Here is an 18879-nt window from a genome sequence, read left to right as displayed (position 1 = left end):
CTTCCTGTGGCCACTGTGCTTTTCATTTCGTAATCTCCTTATGCACAGTAATTCCAAAGACATTTCACGGTTGTGTATCAAGGAGATTTCTGCCACGGTGCCAGTCCATGTTCTAAACTGTTGGATTTTATTCTGACAACGATTCGGTGTGATGAGTAGATGAAGTAAAGGTGGCTTATAGAAGGCCCAGGGTCTGTTTTATCTGGGGCTGGCGGGAGCAGGCAGCAGGCAATCCCAAAGACCCAAGCGGCTGAAACGCCGCCACGGAGCTGTGACCTAGAAATACTGTGGGCCGGGCGGCGCTGCGAGGGCGCGCTCCGCCCGCTCACCGGGCTCTCTCTCCGTTTCTGTCTGACAGGCCTAGCCGCCCTGTGCGAAACCCGCTGTCTCCTGCATGACGGGCTCCTCCTCTCTCTTCAGTGCTGACCGCTGTCTAGCATCCCTAGGATTCTCTCTCTGACTGGCCACTCCTTCTGGTGCTGCTGTCCTGTCGGGGGTTCCTTATCTCTGTATACATGTAGCTTTGCCAGATATGTACTTAGTGATACAGACTGTATTAATACACCATCTACTGTGTGATACACGAGTTAGACGACCAAGCGCGACTCGCCGTCCCCTTGTGAGAGGTAGTTGGTAGTCCCCCGTGTCCCTGCTGTGGCATGACGGTGCCCGTGACCCTCCTAGGCTCTCAGAGTAGGGCATGTGCTCTCCAGGGCGCCCGGCGGTCCTGGCGGGACCACCCTGGGCCCTGGGCGCTCCCCTTTGGATCGTGCTCAAGTAGAATCTGCTGTGTAGTCTCTGTGTGGAATTTTGGCAATTCTGCTTTTCTCTACTAATCTTTAAGTGTTCAGTGATTTGTGTATTTGTGTCTTTCTAACTTCTAATAAACTCACTCCAACTGACCTGTGTCTTGGTGTCTGTCTGCCTCATAGAACTTCTCACGCTTTCCATGGAATGCGGCCTTGCCAGAGCTTCTAGAGGGGCAGGGATGGGGCTCCTGTTCATCTAACCAGGTGGTTCCTTCTGAGAATAAAAGTTGCTCTCTACACGTTTTCCTCTTGAGTGTTTGATTTTCATGTCCAGATTCTGCTGCGTGTTTCAGTTATTAATGTCTGAATCGAGAATGGGGAAGCTGGGCGCACTTGTTTCCTGCGAAGGTCTAAGGGTTTTTATTTACTTGTCTAGAATGAGTGTTTTGTTTACTTTTCCCACCACTTTTATAATCAGCATGTAATAAAACAGTCCTTTAAACCTGAGTGAAGCAGCAGTGTGTCTGTCGCACGCAGGCAGAGCTGTTGAAAGGGGGCTGCCTGCGTCAGGCCCGGGTGCTCCGGGTCCTGTACCGTTACGTGGACCCAGTGCCTCCATGTTCATTAAACCTGGAGTTTGATTTTGGTGATACTTCTAGAAGCTGCCTTAATTTCCTTGAGACTTTCTGTGTATCTTTTGTTTTAAAACAGTAATGCAGTAATGTAATTAATTTTCTTTTGGGGATTTTATTATTTTTGTTTGAATAAGCTTTTTCATGTTCAAAGGTTTTCATGTTGTTTTGGTTATCTTTAATGAAATTTAAAATGGGAAGACTTTGAAGTTTATTTGAAGCGTATTTACATACATGGTAAATTGGTAATTTCCGTAGGGATCATAAGCAGCAAGTCACAGGCCGGCAGGTTGACCTGATGTGGATTCCTGGAAGGAGAACCCCTTGCAGTTTCACATTTGTTCACGTCTCTTTCAGGATGGCACTGGATCTTTAAAACGCAGTGGCTCCTTTAGCAAACTCCGGGCTTCAATTAGACGCAGCAGTGAGAAGCTGGTTAGGAAGCTGAAGGGAGGAAGTGCACGAGACAGTGAGCCAAGGAACCCCGGGTAACTATCTCCAGCCCCACCCCGCCCACCGTGCCCTCCTCCCCCGCCAGCCCGGCACGCACTCCAGCCGCCGCATGCACTCCAGCCTCGCCCCACGTGGTGGCCATGCAGGGTTCAGTAGTCACAGTCTAATTATTTGCCAGGACAAGTTGAGAAATAATTGTGAAATTTCCTGTTTAGAGGCTAAAAGAGCTGACGGCTTTAAAGAATTATGGAATTCTTTAGTTTTGTTACATGTTCAAAGAAAGCCTTAGCAGTGAAAAATAAGAATTTAATATTAAAATACTGAGCATACTAACTTCTTTTCTCTTATCATGCATTATTCATTTTTAAAGCCAGTTTTAATCTTTTGAAATCAACTGCCAGCTATGAGTATATTAAATCCCATCATACAGGTATTACTGTAGGAAGAAAATGGTTTGACAAGACTTTTTGTTATAATGAATTTCTTTTGGAGATTTAAAAAACCTTAGCTTTTGCCATGTGTTTAGAAAAGGGTCTCAGTGATGAATCTTTTAGGGTGTTTTGAACAAAAGCTTTTGTCAGAGGAATTTGGATCTAAGATACTCCTTGTCTTTTATGAGGATCGTCAGGGAAGGGCTCTTTGTCCTCCTCTCGTAAGTGTTGACAAGTCGCCTGGTTTCTGGGTTACTTTTGGTATGCATGGCTTCCTCCTCCTGGATGCGTTTCTTCCAGAAGCACTGGGCTGTGCTGTACGCTGGCCTGGGAAGCTCAGCCTCCCTAACACGGTGCCTACTGTTTAAACGTTGATTCTTAGTATCACTCAGCTTTAAAGCGTTTCACGCTGAGTGCTGTAGTGATTCTGACCCGTCACTCCTGGGGGCGATGTGTGGGATGGAAAGCTGGGCCCCTTTGCTATCGGGCATGTCCTGTCTTGCTCCTCCGTCCTCGGGGAGGGTCCGGGTCCCGAGACCCCTGGTGTTGCCCAGCCCCACCCCCGGGCCCGAGCTCCGCTGGTGGGGAGGGGGCCCGCCTCAGCTCTGCGCCCCGCCACGGTTCGGCTGGTGGGGGACGTGCTTCCCAGTGGCTTTGGAGGCCAGAGGGACGGTTGGACGTCTGCACGCTGCCATTGCCCTGCTTCTCAGAAGTGTCTGCAGCCGCGTCTGCACAGGGAGTCGTGTGAGCCCCACCGACGTCCACTGTGAAGCCGCTGCGGGGTTTGGACGCGGGGGTTGTCGTGCCGATGGCAGTCCTGCCTGGAGAAGACAAGTGCGGTTAGGGAAGGAGGTCCTGAGGGGCCCACGTTTGACTTCCAGAGCTAACACGACGGGGTGCTGCCTGCCCGTCTGATGTTTGGAAGATTGAACCTCTTGTTCCCAAGCTGGGAGGGCTGAGCCGCTTGCTGGGCGCCTGCCACTTCCACCCCTTCTGCAGCCGCTCTGAGGCGTGCAGGGACCACACAGCACGCGTTCAATGTCTACAGGCCGCCCCCGGGGTGGCCACACGGCGGCGGGCCTGAGGGGCTGGGCGTCTTACAGCCTGTCTGCAATGCAGAGCCCAGTCCCAAGTCCCGGGCTGTGGCGGAGCTCATGGTTTGTATCTTGTGCGGCTCGTTCATGGTGCTTAGGGCCCAAGCTGAGGCCTGATGAGGATGAAGCCCACCTCGGAACAGACTAACAGTGTTCATACATAGTATACTTGGGATGGCATCTTATGGAACTTTTTGAAAAGTAAATAATTTAGGTTTAGTCCATCAAATGCATAAGACAAAGTAATCTTTCCAGATAAGAGTAACACTCTTAGTTCACTGGGCAGGTGACTCTCCAATCCGAGGGGGCCTCAGGATCTCCTGGGTTGGGGCCCGTCCCTGCGTTTCTGATGGGCGGGGGGCGCACGAGGGGGTCTTGCCCTTCCAGCAGGTTCCTGGGTCGTGCCAGTGCTGCTGGTTGGGCCACATATGACAGGCACCGAGCTGGGGGTTGTGGGAGGGGGTCTGTGGCCTGTGGTGGGCACAGTCCAGGAGGCCCTGGACGCCTTGGCAGTGCAGACCCTGGGGGTTTAAGTCAAGGTGAGGATGCGATTCAGAGGAGGTGTTGACAGGCATCAAGTTACTCTTTCATCTCACCTTGTAAAGAGAAGTTTGAGCACAAAGGTGGTGTATCTTTCTTAGAAAACGCTAGCTGGCCAATTACATCGGAGACTCGTGAAGCATGCCCAGATGTCCGTGCTTTGCTCCTGAGAGGTTCTGGACAGAGGAAAGGCCACGCAGGGCTCCGGGTTCCTGGGGACGTTTCTCTCCTGTCCTGGGGGGAGGTTTGCGGAGCGAGTTTACTTGGGGATAAGTCAGTTAAGGCTTTGTTTTGGTGCAGTTTGCTCGGTGAGACCCAGGACGTGCCTGCTGTGTGCCTGGCACTTGGCCTGCGGCGCTGGTGGCCACTCGGCCAGGTCCTGGGCCTCTGGTGCCTGCACGGGCGTGCGTGTGCATGTCTGGTTGTGCTCGGCCTCCGTGCCTGTGCTTCAGCCTCACAGCCACGCGCTCAGCACAGCGGTCACTGTTGACGTCAACAGCTCAGATGCAGAATCACTGATCCTGTCAAACACTTAAAATCACCCTTCCTGTTGGTCCTTTCAGCTTCTAAAGTAAGGTGACTTCTGTTTGAGGTCATCCATGGTGGCAGTAAGCAATGCAGTATTTATCCATAATTTAAGTTTAGATTGTAGGTGATTTGCAGGATATATTAAGTATTTTAAAGGTGTCAAATTGAAGATAAAAGTAAATATATGTACAAAGCTCTATGTTTTGTGTAAAGCCAAACCCATGAAATTTGTTTGAAATTTTGGTTTCTAGGCAGAGAAACCCTAGCCTCAGAGTTTTACTAATAAAAGGTTATTTTTCTTAGATTTAATATGGAAAAATCTATGAAGTACATAGTACGTTCATGCATTTGATCTCAGCAGTGAGCTTCGCGGGGCCCTCTTTGGCACAGTTGCTCAGGGCTGCGTTTGTGGGCTTGCAGGTGGCACTGGCCGGGCCTCTCGGCTCCCGGAGGAGCTGGGCTTCAGAAAGGGAGGCTCTGAGGATGTTGAGGTTTAACCGAGACAGGCTTTTTGCCGAGGAAGACGCAGAGAAACTGCAGTTTTTAATCTAACGGGTGCGGAATACGGTATATCTGGGGCATCCATGTTGGGACCTGGGCGAGCTGCAGACCTGCCCCGGTCAGGGCCGGCCCAGGCCCCGCGGTGACAGGCCTGGAGGGGGGCGGCTTGGCTGTGCTCCCCGCTCCTGGTGACTCACGTGCTGACGCTTTGTCCTTGCATGTCCGCCGGGCCGGTACAGCATGAAGCGAGCCAGTTCTCTGAATGTCCTTAACCTGGGTGGCAAGGCGGCCGAAGACCGTTTCCAAGCACGGAGCCCCACCCCGCTTTAGCGTCCTCCGCCGTCTGGACGGTGCTGGCGGGGCCTTGGCGCCCCAGTCCCAGCACGGGTGTCGGCGTGTGGCCTTCCCGACCCCAGACGAGCACACATCACGGCGACGTGCTCGGTCGGCATGGACCGAGCTACTGAATGGTGGGAGCGCTCGCCTTGGGAGCATTGTTAGCGTATAAATGGTCTTCAAAATGTTGATTGACAATTAAAAGCTAAATGATAAAGTAATGACAAAACTTGACCAGTTGTTGATGTGTATTATTAATTTATGATTTTGGCCTCCAGCAGTGCCGGAGTGTGTGACCAGTGTAACGGGGCTAAGCTGCTCAGTGTTTCTGAATTACCGGGAACTTGAGCGAGACGAACAGTCACTCTGTCGCCTGTCCAAGTCCCACATGAACCGGCCGTCTTTCCACTTGAGACTGTTGGCACCCCCTCTCCATCAGACGTGGCCTCTTTGTCTTCCGTGTGGGGCCGGGCCCCTGGCCCTTCTGTGACCTGGGGCGGGCAGCTGTCCCTGGACCAGGCATCCTGGGCACTGCACCCGGCTCCCAGTTGCCTCAGTCCCCCTGGTGACTGTGATGCCCTTAGGCGGTGGAGGGCCGGCTGGTGTGCTGACCCCTGCTCCCCCCAGCACCCGGGGTGACGGTCCACAGGCCTCTGGTCAGGGGTGCTGACCCCCGCTCCCCCCAGCACCCGGGGTGACGGTCCACAGGCCTCTGGTCAGGGGTGCTGACCCCCGCTCCCCCCAGCACCCGGGGTGACTGTCCACAGGCCTCTGGTCAGGGGTGCTGACCCCAGCTCCCCCCAGCACCCGGGGTGGCTGTGTACAGGCCTCGGGTCAGGGGTGCTGACCCCCACTCCCTCTGGCCAGGGGCTGTGTGGGGCCTGGAGGTTGCGTTCCTGGTGAGGACGTGAAGGAAAGCCCCTTTGTTTTCACAAGGTCGGGAGTCGATACAGTCCCCTCGCCTGATTCTTGCTGCTTGCACACGCACGTCTGAGCGGCAGGACTCCTGTGACCTGGGTCAGTGCCAAGACCACAGAGGCCGGTGTCCATGAGGCGCTGGGGAGAGTGACCTCTCCTCTCTCTCTCTCATGCAGAAACGAAGGCGTTGTCTGGCAGGCTTGAGGGCCCCGAGTGCCAGGCCCCCAGGGGAGGCAGAGCTAAGTTAAGCCCCGAGGCTAACGCGCAGAGACGCTCAGAGCTTGGCCAGGGCCCTCCCCCTTCAGGGGCCGCCTCCTTTCCTGAGTTCTGTTGAGTTCTGCAGCCCTCATGCCCACGAGCTGCCACAGCCGACAGTGAGGCCACTGCCCACCGACTCCGCCAGCGCTGAAACCTGCTTTCAGCTGTGCTGTGTTAAGACTATTCACAGAGACGGGAACCTTAAACATGTCCTTGGAGAAAGGGAATGGGTGACTGGTGGCTGCGGGCAGGCCCTGCCCCACTTGGCAGCCCCTGCCCCACTTGGCAGCCCCTTTGCAGCCTGTGCCCCTCCTGGGCCCTGTGCACATGGAGATGCGTGTTTTCCTTTTCAAAGCTCTACTTTGGAGGGTTAAGTAACACAGGGTAGTTCTGACGGAAGCATTTTCAGATCAGCCCTGAGATTGCTCAGGGGAATCATGATGCGCCAGCTGGTTCGCTGAGGGCGACTCCAGGTGGTGCCCGCTGAGCACGGGGCGCGTGCACGCTGAGGCGGGTCTGGGGGTGGGCATCCGGTGCCATCAGATTCCAGGGGTAGTTCATCTTCCTGTTGATGAGGTGGGAGACGTCCCAGCAGAGGCGCGCCCAGCCACCTTGCCCTCACGAGCTGCTCTGGGTCAGGTGGTGTGCCTCCAGGGGGCTCTCTCTGGGGACCCCTTGCTGCATGTGTCCTTCACCCCAGCAGGGAAGGGGGGCAGCAGCAGCCCCCTGGGGTCTTCTCATGGCGAGGCGGGGCTTTAAACTTGGGAGTTTCTCTAATCGAGGAACGGACCACCCCTGCACAGGGCCTGCTTGTGAGTGCCGCTGCGTCCCTGGAGGCTGGGGCTCCAGACCCCCCTATGCGCTGCAGCTGCTTAGGGGTCAGGGCGTTCTTTCTGAGTGCTCCCTAGAGGTGCTGGAAAGGAGCGGAAGAGCAGGGCCGTGTCCCCTGCCACGTGGGCACTGTGGCCCTTACAGGTGCCCGTCCAGGTAGGGGACGATGTGTCTGTCGCCTCACAGCCCGGAGGGGGGCCGCGGCACCGTCCCAGCTCCTGCCTCCACTGCGTTCATGCTTTCTCCCAGCCGCGGAGCTGGTTCAGGATGTGTGAAACCACCCAGGTTGCCTTAGTGACTGCGGTCTCTGGGAAAACAAAGGGCGTTCAGAAAGAGTGAGCCTGGCGCTGAGGACAGAACGCTCCCAGCTGGTGGAGACAGACCTCCTCTGCAGGGCCCTGGGGTGACCCTAGCCTGGCGTGGAGCCTGCTGGCCCCTTTCCTGAGGGTGTGGTGGCCTCTGCAAGGCCGCGTGGAGAGTGTTCGGGTGAGCGGGCGGGCTGCTAAGAGCCGGCCTGTTCAGTCGGGGGCGCTCTGTTCTGGTCTTTGAGGGAAGCCCGGTGTAGTTCTCAGAGGGCAGCGGGGGCCCGCCTGCCTGCCATCTTTTCCTGGTGAGGGGACCCTTGGGGGCCAGGACGCATTTCTACATTGTTTCTGACAAGTCAGACTCGCCCCAGCCAGAGGACCTAGGCTGTGGAGGATCTGAGCATCCGCAGGAATGTGAGGGCAGGCGTGTGTCAGGGTGAAGGTTGGGGGGATCTGGGCCTTCAATCCTCCTGCCCCTCCCCCGGGGGCTGCAGGAATTCGGCTGGTTATTTTCTGAAACTTAAAAGTATTCCTCTGTCGGGTCAGAAGACTGCTAGGAATAGCACGTCCCCAGTCGTCGTCCCCACAGGGAAGTAGCAGCCTCCCTGAGGACTCAGTTTACAGCGTGCAGCTCTCGTCTCGTCTATACGAGTTCCTGGGAAAGCCTGCTACGTCTGTGTGGGGCCAGCCTCTGATGGGTCTGTTTGTGCTTGTGTGCGAGCGATGTGGTGGTCCTGGGGCTTCTGGAAGCTAAAGCGGCGCTCAGCGCCAGCCCGGGTGAGGTGCAGGTCAGCGCAGTCGCTGGGCAGACACGCCCTCCGTGGGATCCCGGACAGACGTGCGGGCTGCTGTCACTGTTCGCACGGGCGTGGAGCCACCCCTCGGGGTCGCGGGCCTGCGAGGGCCGTCTAGCTGTCCCTGGGGTGTGGGTGGCTGAGGGCTGGGGACAGGTGGGCGCCCCGGGACGCCCGTCAGCTGGGCGGGTGGATGTGGTCCCCAGGGCGCGTGTGCAGGTCTGCACCTCTGCGGCGTGGAGCGGCCGTCCGTGTTCTCTTTTCTCACTGTGGCTGTGACTTGCCTAGGAAATCATTTGGAACTGTACATAGTTAATTACAAAAATAAACTTTTATTTTCTGTTGTAAAGTCCCTGTACTTTGCAGAAAGGCTCTTCTGTAAAACTCCAACCCTGAAAGAAGCTTTTCCTATTTAACACTAGCCACTCGGTCTTTTAGGGTCACAGGCTACTCTGAAAACGTGATGAAAGCTGGAAATGGATCATCCTGTCCTAGAAAAACACACGACAGACAGCGTGCTGACAGCCGGGGCTGGCGGCCCGGCTGCGAGCCTGCGGGGCGAGCCGTGTCGGGGCAGGTCAGCCTGCACCCCGCCAGCACAGCAGCTGTGAGAGGGCGGGTGGGGGAGTCCCAGCAGAGCCCAGTGCCGCGGAGGGCCCGGGGCGGCGGGCGCCTTCACCCGGCACGTGTTCGTCCACAGCTGCTGGGCAGAGGCGTGGCAACGGTGGGCGAAGGTGACTCAGCCCTTCCGGAACTGGGCCAGTGTGTCCTCGGTGACTGCGGGGGTGCTTCCAAACCGGATGGTCGTGGCTGGGCTGAGCAGAGGGCCCGTGTTCCATGCAGAAGCGCCGGCCGTGGTGGGGGAACTGAACTGGGTCTGGGCAGGAGTTCCTGCCGGAGTGGACACCCCTGCCCCCAAGGCCAGGACTGAGGTCCCAGCCACTGCAGCACACTGGACCGGCTGCCCTCATAGACGAGTCCTCATGGGCCCAGAGGGGTTTCCGCAGATGGGCCTAGCCGGCTCCTGCAGCAGGGGCAGCTCCCCACCCCAAGGGGGTCCTGTACCCTGCAGTCAGCTGCATGCAGTCCCAGGCGTCCCCCGCACGCCCTCGGTGGCGATCGTGTAGGAGCAGGATGAGGCCGGCAGGTGGGGGGCGGAGACTACCCTGAGGGTGCGGCCAGGCGGGGCGAGAGGCGCCTCCTCAGGGCGCTGCCGTTCGGCCAGCAGCCTCACAAGCAGCTGGTTGGCCCAGGTTATCCCCAGGGCTGGGGACATCCTGAGACGGGAAACAGCATGCGTCACCTGTGGAACCAGCGCCTCCCACCCCCCCGCAGGGCCCCCCGTCCTCAGGGCGCCACTCACCCTGGCGGCCCGGCCACCGAGTCCTGCTCCTCCACGGCCTCTGTCACCTGGAGGGTGCAGAGTGGTCAGTGACGGGACCCTGCCGGCCTGGCCCCGCGGGGGGCTGGGAGGAGGCCCACCTGGTTGATGCACAGCACGGGGCTCCGGAAGGCGCAACTCAGCCGTCGCAGCTCAGCCCCCAGCGCCAGCAGACGCTGGGCCCTGAGGGCCAGGGCCGCCCCGTCGAACTCGCAGCGGAAGGGGGCTGCCACGGAGTCGATGACCACCAGGCGGGCCATGCCGCGTGCCAGCAGCACCGGCACCTTCTCGCTCACGCATTGCAGCAGGGTGTCCTGGGGGCCGGGAGGCCTGTCAGCGCCTGCTCAGAGCCCCCCATCCACCCTGCCCTGCTGCTTTCCCCTCCTGGGGCCGTCACAGGCCAGGCCTGCCTCCCACCCGTGGCCCCGAGCCAGGCACTGCCGCCTACACCCAGTGGCACCACCAAGGCTGACCTGTCGCCACCCCGGCTGCCCACACCCAGCCAGGGGGCATGGTGCAGGGCCTGACCATCCTGCATCCAGCGTGCAGACCCCCGGGCTGCGCCCGGCGACGCGCCAGGATGCCCAGCAGGACCCTTAGCACTGTGTCGGAAGCAGCCATCCTCAGGGGCCAGCCCTGCTAGGACTCCCAGGAGCTGCCATGCCCGCGTCCCCGCCCTGAGCGAGGTCCGCTCTGTGCTTCACCCACAGGGCGCTGCCGGCAGAGCCCTTCTCTGTGGACAACGACAGCAGCAGCGGCCTGGAGGATGCCAGCCTGAGCGTGAGTCCCATCACCCCGGGGGCGCGGGGTCGGGACTCCCCAGAGCTGCTGGGCGCAGAGGGGGACTGGGCCCAAGGCTGCTTGTGCAGGGGGTGTTGACCCAGGCGGGCACAGGGCGGGGGCTCTCAGGTGCAGCCCTGTGGGCAGGGGCCCTGACCCGCCGCCCCCCTCTGCAGTGAGGCGGCCGCAGAGGAGTCCGGCCTGAGCTGCTGTGTGCGCCCCGAGGGCCCGGTGATGCCGTGAAGGTCGCGAGGCTGGAGGGCCTGGGGCAGCGCCCGCAGTGCTGACCGACACCCCTGTCCCAGCGCCCTGACCCCCCGTACGCCTCACACAGTGGGGCCCAGGACGGCCTGTGTGCCTGCAACCTGCCCGGCCCGGGTTGCTGCTCTTTCACTGCCCCGGGCTACGTGTGATCATGTACTTTACTGTAAATTTCTAAAAATTAAACTTTATATGTCTTACCCTTTACTTGACATGCTTTCTATAGCAACCCTTAAGCGGGGGAGGGCCCAGGTGGGGGCACACGGCTCTGCTCTCCACTGCCCAGCTCCCTTCTGAGCCCTCCGCCTCATTACTCAGCCGCAGACGATGGCCCCAGCTAGCCGCCCGCCCCCTCCCTGGGCACGGCTTCTAGACGTGGCGGTGCCCTGGCAGCCCAGCCCGTCGGCCAGCAGTCTGAGGAGGCTTGTCCGGCTGGGGCCCCGGGGCTGCAAGGGGGCCTTCCCCTCCTTCAGAGGTGTAGAACCCCACTCGACTCCGGCCGGGGCAGCGGGACCCATTCTGTGGGCAGTGGGCATCTCTGCGGCCGGGTGAATGGGAGCCGGCGGCACTTGCCCGGTGGGGACATGGGGCTTGCCCGGGGCAGGAGGCGGTGTGTCTCCTGAGGGCCACGGTTGGCAGAAACGCACAGGATGGCCAGTTCATCCCAAGTCCAGGCACTGAGTGACGCTGGCCTGAGTGGGACCCACGGCCCCCAGGCTGTGACCCCCCGCAGGTGGGCCTGACCGTGGTTCTGGGCTTCATGTGCACGGCCCGGCCGACGTCCCCTCAGATACTCACCACGTCGGCTGCGTGCTCGATGAAGATCTGGTGGCCGAACTTGATCTTGGAGATCACGTCCCCCGGGACGTCTGCCCGCAGGCGCTGCTGCTGGGCGATGAGCTGCTGCAGACGGCGGCTGGGGAAGGCGTCCTCTGTGCACACGTACACAGCCCCTGGGAGGCCGTGGCGCGGTCAGCGGCTGGCACACGGCCCCCTTCCTGCGCTGCCCCGTGGCCTTCCCTCTGACGCAGGGCAGGGCTGGCCGGCGCCTGCCTCCCACCTTGCTGACAGGATGTCACCCTGGGGGTCTGCCCCTGGGCAGTCTCGGGTGGGAGTGGGTGGCGTTCTCAGGGGCCTGTGCTTTCAGAAACACCTCTTTCTGCGGACAGGGGGGGCCTCTCCCAGGCCCTGTGGATCAGAGGTTCCCAGATCCCACTGTCAGGCTCCTCCCACAGTTCTAGGCTACGTGGAGGGAACGGTCTTTGCTGCGCCTGGAAAAGCCAGTTAGCAAAACACCACTGTCAGGCTCCTCCCACAGTTCTAGGCTACGTGGAGGGAACGGTCTTTGCTGCGCCTGGAAAAGCCAGTCAGCAAAACACCGGCGATACATCGCTGGGGCCTGAAGCCCCTCCAGAAGATCCAGCCCGAGTCCTGCAGCTGGAAGGAACCAGGGGCCATGGGTGCTCCACGGAGGTCCCAGGATAGTTCAGTGGGAGACAGCAGTCTTTTTAAGAAATGGCAGTCGGACAGACACGCCCATGTACAAAAGGACGAAATCAGACTCGTGCCTCACACCACCTAAGAAAACCAAATCTCAGTGGGTCAGCTACGAGAGCCCAAAGCACAGCACCCTTAAGGGAAAACGCAGGCATAAATCTCAGACCTCGGGTCAGGCAGTGGATCCTTACCCACGACACGAAAAGCATAGGTGAGAAAGACCAGGGAAGCTGGACACCGTCCAAGTGAGGAACAGCTTCAAAAGTCCATCGAGAAAGTGAAGAGACAACTTCCAGAAAGAATACTGTGAGCTGTGTATCTGATAAGAGCCTAGTGTCCAGATGACACAAAGATCACTTAGATCAGTTCCGTCACAGAAAGACAGATCACCCGGGCTCAAATGGGCAGAAGACGGAAGAGACATTGCTCCAAAGACGCGGGTGAGCGGCAGCTCGTGGCGAGACACTCAGCACCACTGCTCTGGGGCCACAGTGACGACGCTCCCACACTGGGTCAAAGGGCCAAGGGCCAGCTCAGACACGGGGGCCGGGGGCCGCCTGCAGCCTTCCTGGGAAGGGAGACGGTGCAGCGGCTGCTGAGAATAGTCTTTGGAACCACGGAGCTACCACGAGACCCAGCATCACCCCTAGGCGTCCACCCAGAGCCACGTGCCAACAGAAGGCGTGAAGAAGCCATGTGACTGTCGGCGGATGGAAGGGTGGTGACTAAGTCAGGGAGTTCCCTGGTGGTGCCATGGGTCAGAGCCCACCTGCCAATGCCAGGGACACGGGTTCAAGCCCTGGTCCAGGAAGACCCCACATGCCCTGTGCTCTGGAGCCCCTGAGCTGCTGCTGCCGCGCCTTAAAACCACAGCTGAGGAAGCCCTGGGCCACAAGGGCCGAGCCCAGGTGCCATGTGCCCAAAGCTGTGTGCTCACAACCAGCACTCCGGCAAGATGCCGCCGCGGCCAGAGGCCCCCGCGCCGCAATGAAGACAGGCCCCTGGTCGCCGCAACTCGACAAAGTCCGCCCATCTGTGAGCGTGCGACCCGCTGTGACCTGGTCCTGCTCCCACAGAAATTCAGACACGAGGGGGTGAGGAGCCAGGAGAACCGCCCTGAGTGGTCAGGGCTGCCCGTGTGCCCTGCGCCCCAGATCGTCCTGGGCAGGCGGTCTGTGCGCCCCCCACGTGGCTGAGCCCCTGGTCCCTGCATGGCGCCTGCACAGGTCCAGAGGGGGTTACCATGCCTTTCAAAATTAGGGTTTTCGGATCTGATTCGGGGAAGCCGCCTTCTCAGCAAGACGTCCAACGGACCCACGTTTAATGTGGTCACGGCGGCCATGGGCCAGGCCCCTGCAGGGGACGCCCATTTACAGGCAGCCCAGGCCAGCCTGTCCCTGCGGGTAGGCCCCGGGCTCTGCGCTCAGCTGGCAGGGGGTCCATCTGGGTGTGAAGCGATGGGAAACGGCCCCCCGGGGCCAGCAGGTCGGGACCCCCAGCCCGGCACTCACCAGCCCCAAGGCCTCCGTGGTGCCGCGGCAGCTGCACGGCCAGGCAGAGCTGCAGCGCCAGCTGGGTCTTCCCCGCCGAGCTGCGTCCAGCCAGCTCTGTGATGCCGTCCAGGGGCAGCCCGCCACGGAGCAGCGCATCCAGCACAGGGCAGCCCAGGCTCAGGCGCTGGTGCTGCTCAGGGAACGGCCCCTCCTGCCGGAGCAGGTGCAGCGCTGGGGGCGGCGGAGGGGGAAACAGGTGAGCCCAGGCCCCCCATGCCAGGGCCCCAGCCCCGCGGGCACCCCGCCCAGGCCCCCCACACCCCATGCCGGGGCCCCAGCACCTGTGCACACTCCATGTCCCCGTAGGAGTGAGGCAGCCGCCCTCAGCAGGAGCTGCACGTCGGGGCTGGAGAGGCGGGTCCGTCTCTGCAGATCTGGTCCAGAAAGATGCAGGACCTCCTTCACTGACCTCAGTTTGGCTGAAATCACAGAACCGGTCACAGGACACGGTGCCCGTGGCAACAGTGACTCAGGGACAGAGGGTGACAGCCAGCTCTGGGGGCCCGGCAGGCCGCGGCTGGCCCACCTGCTCCCAGAAGCTGCACGGACCCCTGGACGACAGGTCAGGGAGGAAGGGGCCTGTCCCCAGGGTGGGGAGCAGCGGCCCCCAGACACATCTGAGACAGGCCTGCGTGTGCATCACCAGGGAGGGGCTGCAGGAGGGGACCCAGACGAACGTCCACTGCGCCCGCCTGCGGACAGCCAGGGAGTAAAGAGGTAGAGTCAGCTCGCTGGTGGCACTGTCAGGGGTTACGGGCTGAGGCCCGAGGGTGGGTGTTTGGGAGGAAAGGGAGTAATTCTGAGCTTAGATCAGTGTATTATTTTTAAACTAGTAGGAAAAAAAAGAGGCTAACGATCCATCCAGTCGGTTCAGAGAAAGGCAAAAAAGAGCTCACACACAGAGGACAAATGGCACAGCATCAGGGCGCGGAGCCGGCCTTCCTGAGCGGCCTCGGATGCACATGCTGGTCTGTTCGCTGTGGATCAGAGCGGAAGACGGGGCCTCCGGAGCAAGGAGCAGCCCAGCCCTGTCCACCGTTCACCAGTGCAGAGCGCCTGACCCCACAGCATCCTCACAAGCACAGGGGGCAGAGATGGAGGGTGTGCGACGGGGGGATGGAGGGGGTGCGGGGACAGGATGGGGGATGGAGGGGGTGCGGGGACAGGATGGGGGATGGAGGGCATGCCGGGACGGGGCGGGGGGATGCAGGGGGTGGGGGGATGGGATGGAGGGGGTGCGGGGGCCAGCCGGGCAGTGGAGGAGTTGGTACACCCTGGGGACGGATGTGCCCAGACGCCAGCAGACTGGGTGGGCTGGCCTGACAGACGCCCTGCGAGGTGTGGGAATGACTGGAAGGCACAGGAAACGCGCCCATGAGAAGGGAGACAAGCACTAACTTTGGGGAAAACCAAAGACGGTCAGGAAACAGTTGCGAGCTGAGGTTCTGTGACATCCGTGATGTCCCGGCGACAACTCTGATGGCTGACGTGGCCCAGGCTGCGTTCCCACTGGGGGTGGGCGGGCCAAGTCGGGGCAGAGGGGGCGCGAGGAAGCCAGCTCTCACCCCCAAAACGGAGGTCTGTGAGGAGCCGGAAGTCAGACCCAGCAAACACGGCAGCAGAAGCACAGCCCGCCGCTGAACGGCTCACAAGGACCGAGTCCCGTCTCACTGCAGACGCCGTACGTGCTGCTTCAGCGAAAATAAACTAAAAAAGCCTTTCACACGGCTTTTTTAGTTTAGTGTGAAACACACACCCACACAGGCCAGCCTCGGGGCGCTGTTTGGGGCCAGGAGGCAGAGGGCTCCCAAGGCTCGGACAGGCCACCCTGTAGCTGCTCTCCATAACCTGTGCGCAAGTGCACGGCCACACTTTCTCACGATCACGTCACATAAACATCGGCAAACACACCTTTCTTAACTGCAGCGACGATTCTGGGATTCAGGTCCAGCTGATCCAAATCCATGTCTTCAGCAGGGACAACCAGAGACGGACGACTGCCCTGCGACACGATGTGCCGGCCGCCCCCTTGAGCGGCCTGGGAGGCGAGTGCAGCGGAGTCACCGAGCCTGGGGGCAGTGGCCGACTGTGGGGCCCGGGGCTTGGAGGCCCCCCAGTCCCAGGGACAGCGCTGAGATCAGCCCCAGGCTCTTCTCACCAGGAACTCAGAAGCCTGGGCTCAGCCCACCCTGGCGTGCATTTCAGGAACCCCCGAGCACCCCCTCAATGAAGGTCAGCCCGCTTCATCCGCTTCGGGAAGGTGAGAAGTGGGCTTGTGTCCCAGCCCTGGCCCCTCTGACCCACCTCTCTGGGGCACGGGTGCCGGGCCCACGCTGCACTCCCTGGCGTATGCTCCCCTGAGCACGTCTCTGTGGGGATCTGGAGAGAGCGGGAAGGTGAGTGGTGGATCCCGTGGGCACCCAGGAGGTCGGAACCACCGTGACCACTGAGCCACTCCAACAAAGGACAACGGACACCTTGCCCACCTGGCCTGCAGCTTGCCCTGGCCCCTGGCCCAGAGCAGCATGGTGGGCGGGGTGGCAGCGGGGCGGCCATGCCAGGCTGTGGCCACTCGGCTGAGGCTGGCCCAGCAGCCAGCAGCAGCAGCAGGAAGGCCCATGCCCCGGGGCTCCTGACACCGAGGGGGGCAGCACAGCGTGGACTTGGCCTTCCGCATGGACACCGCTGACCCTCACGGTATGGGGTTGTCCCTGAAGCTTCGAGAGACAGGCCACCCGCCCCTCATCCAGTCTGGTCAGGAGCGAGGGCCTGGCTACCCAGCACCCATCGGCTGTCTTGGGGTGGCCCCAGGCCCTTAGAGGCAGTTCTGGGACCAGGAGGTCTGGATTCTGAATGACCGTGAGAGGGAAGCCTGTGCGGGGACTCGGCCGGGAAGTGCCTGGATGTAAAACCCAATCCTGAGAGCAACTGGACACACACAGGAGAGTCAGCGGTGACCAACCATGGGGCCTCGAGCCCAAGTAGAGCACCTGCTGCTACCTGACACAGGCCCGGGAGCCCCACCGAGAGCCCCAGGAGGGGCCCAGGTGAAGCCGCCAGGGACAAGTGTGTGCCCCGCAGCACCCAGCATGGGCACGGGCGGGCCTGGGCAGCCCCCGGGAGCATTGCGTGCAGGTCTCAGGGAACAATTAACAGCAGGTGCTGCTGCTGAGCGAGCATGAAGGCATGTGAACCCCTGGGCCAAACACGAGACTCCTCCCCAGGTGTAATCACTCTCCTGTGTCTCTGGGGTTCTCAGGTGGCCCGAGGACTTCTGTGCCGCCAAAGAGGCTGGGATGGGCCCACCCCCACTCTGGGGACAACAGTCAGGTTCCTGGCGGCTTTAATTGATTCACACTGAAGACTCAATGGGAGGAGGGAAGATCTTTCTGAACTGATGCACTAAGCACCGCTCCCACTCGACCCAGTACCAGACGGGGTTGGGTGAGGTGGGAGGAACCCTGGGGGAGGCAGCTAGCCAAATCCCCACAAACGGAAACTGTTATTCCTTCTCTGATTTCAGGCAAAGGATCAATACACACAGCTCCAGGCTGTTGCTCTAAAATCATCAAAGGTTGAGGGCTGACATTTACCAAACAGTCCAAGTGTGTGACAGGTATGAACGTCACACCAGAAGTATTACAACCCTTGTATTGCTGGCAAGAAAACAGAAGCACAGAATGGTTAAGCAACAAGCTTCAGGTCACACAGCCAGCAAGTGGGTGGCCCGGGATGCAGGTCCAGGCCTGGGCTCTAAGCCCCTGACCCCGCGTTTGCACTGCCCATCTGTTAACAACTCCAAAGGGAACGGTTTGGACCGCAGAACTCGGTCATCCAGAGGCTGACCCGCCTGAGGGTGTCCAGCTCCCTCTCAAGACGTTTCCTTTCTTTTCCTGCTCCCCTCCCAGAAAGGGTGCCAATGAGCACGCCTTCATCCCAGGGCTGCTGTAGGGAGCTTTCACCGGACCCCGTGGGCGGCCACACAGGTCCTCCCCTGCCTAGGCCAGCACTGTGGTTTCTCCAGAGCCGGCCAGCCTGGACTTCTGGCCCCGCTCCCTTCGCAGGACCCTCTTGCTCCTCCGGGGAACTCTCCTCTTTTCAGCCCCTGCGGCTTTGAGCACTCATTCCCCAGTCCCCCTGGCCTGCGTGTCCAGCAGGCCCCCGCCTGGGCCGTCCTGACAGACCAGGGGACGCTGCAGCCGCATCCTGCCATCCACGCACACCTGCGCTTCCCACCTGGCACGCTCTGAGCCCGACCCCACCCTCCGCGCCCCACCCCGCGGCCCCGGCGCGGACGCACAGCCTGAGCAGGCTCTGCAGCTGCGCGGGCTCACCGCCCGGGGACCGAGGCCCTCCGTCTCAGCCCTGCCCGGCATCCGCCCGGCCCCCTCCCACCCCCGGGGCTAGCGGGGGCCCTGGCTCCGCGGTCCCGCCTGCCCGTCCGCGGCTGCGCACCGCCGATCCGGGCACTGGGGAGGCGCCGGCCGGCCCCCGCCGCGAATCCCAGCAGCAGGGCCGCGCGGGCGCCCAGCCGGGCCCTGCCCGCTTCCCAGCGGTCTCTACGCCCAAGGCCACCCCGGACTCCGGCCGCTCGGGACCGCAGTGGCCACCCGCGTCCTCACCTCTCCCGCGCTCCTCACGCTCCTTCGCACCGCCCCACCCCTGCCTCCTCCTCCAATGAGCGCAGGGCGCTCCGCGCCGGATGCGCCAATCAGAAGAGAAGCGGAGCCCACGTCGCCGACTGACTGGCCAATCCGAAGTCTCAGTCGCCCCTAGCGGGTGGGGCGTGCTTGGGCGGGTCCTCGCTGACCATTGGTGGCCGGCCGCAGGGGGGCGGGGGAGGCGACCTTGCGTCGATTGGAGCACGTGGCGGCGGGGCGGATCCCTGGCGCCGATTGGTCCGCGCTCTGGGCCTGGCTTGGCGACTGGACGCGGACGCTGTCAGCCACGCTGGCGGGGCGGGGCGGGGCTCCCGCGGGGCTCGGGCCGGGCAGGGGGCGGCGGGCGGCGGGCGGCGGGCGAGTGTTCAGGCGGCGT

The 18879-nt window shown here is 61.1% G+C and overlaps 2 protein-coding genes across 25 annotated transcripts in view; one reads left to right on the top strand and one right to left on the bottom strand.

The window, feature by feature from the left end:
* LOC102395742 (kinesin light chain 1) overlaps positions 1-10999 on the top strand; it is a 109809-nt gene extending 98810 nt beyond the window's left edge. For 5 of the 20 annotated variants that reach the window (XM_044933260.2, XM_044933261.2, XM_025271393.3 and 2 more), the window contains 4 exons: positions 1739-1869; positions 8809-8947; positions 10462-10531; positions 10708-10999. In XM_044933260.2, the coding sequence (XP_044789195.1) occupies positions 1739-1869; positions 8809-8947; positions 10462-10531; positions 10708-10736 (369 nt within the window). In that variant the 3' untranslated portion in view covers positions 10737-10999. Of the gene's footprint in view, positions 1-358; positions 903-1738; positions 1876-5167; positions 5499-8808; positions 8948-10461; positions 10532-10707 lie in introns of those variants that run through there. The other 15 variants (XM_044933259.2, XM_044933258.2, XM_025271405.3 and 12 more) reach the window with 5 other exon arrangements.
* XRCC3 (X-ray repair cross complementing 3) lies at positions 8683-18861 on the bottom strand. Of its 5 annotated transcripts, none has more exons than XM_006079027.4 (9): positions 16329-18861; positions 16147-16221; positions 15754-15911; positions 14124-14261; positions 13801-14013; positions 11591-11745; positions 9853-10065; positions 9734-9780; positions 8683-9647 (listed from the first exon to the last, which is right to left on the bottom strand). In XM_006079027.4, exons 1-9 carry the CDS (start codon positions 16517-16519, stop codon positions 9443-9445), a joined length of 1395 nt encoding a protein of 464 aa, XP_006079089.4. In that variant the 5' UTR covers positions 16520-18861; the 3' UTR covers positions 8683-9442. The 5 variants fall into 5 exon arrangements, with proteins under 5 accessions (XP_006079089.4, XP_025127194.3, XP_025127195.3 ...); XM_025271409.3 differs by having other exon boundaries at positions 18465-18861; XM_025271410.3 differs by having other exon boundaries at positions 15754-15880; positions 18465-18861.
* Positions 18862-18879: the final 18 nt, after the last annotated feature.

The sequence above is a fragment of the Bubalus bubalis genome, chromosome 20 (assembly GCF_019923935.1).
Source record: "Bubalus bubalis isolate 160015118507 breed Murrah chromosome 20, NDDB_SH_1, whole genome shotgun sequence".
Classification (NCBI taxonomy): domain Eukaryota; kingdom Metazoa; phylum Chordata; class Mammalia; order Artiodactyla; family Bovidae; genus Bubalus; species Bubalus bubalis.
Note: the sequence above shows the minus strand (reverse complement) of the source record. Positions and strands in the feature narration are given on the sequence as shown.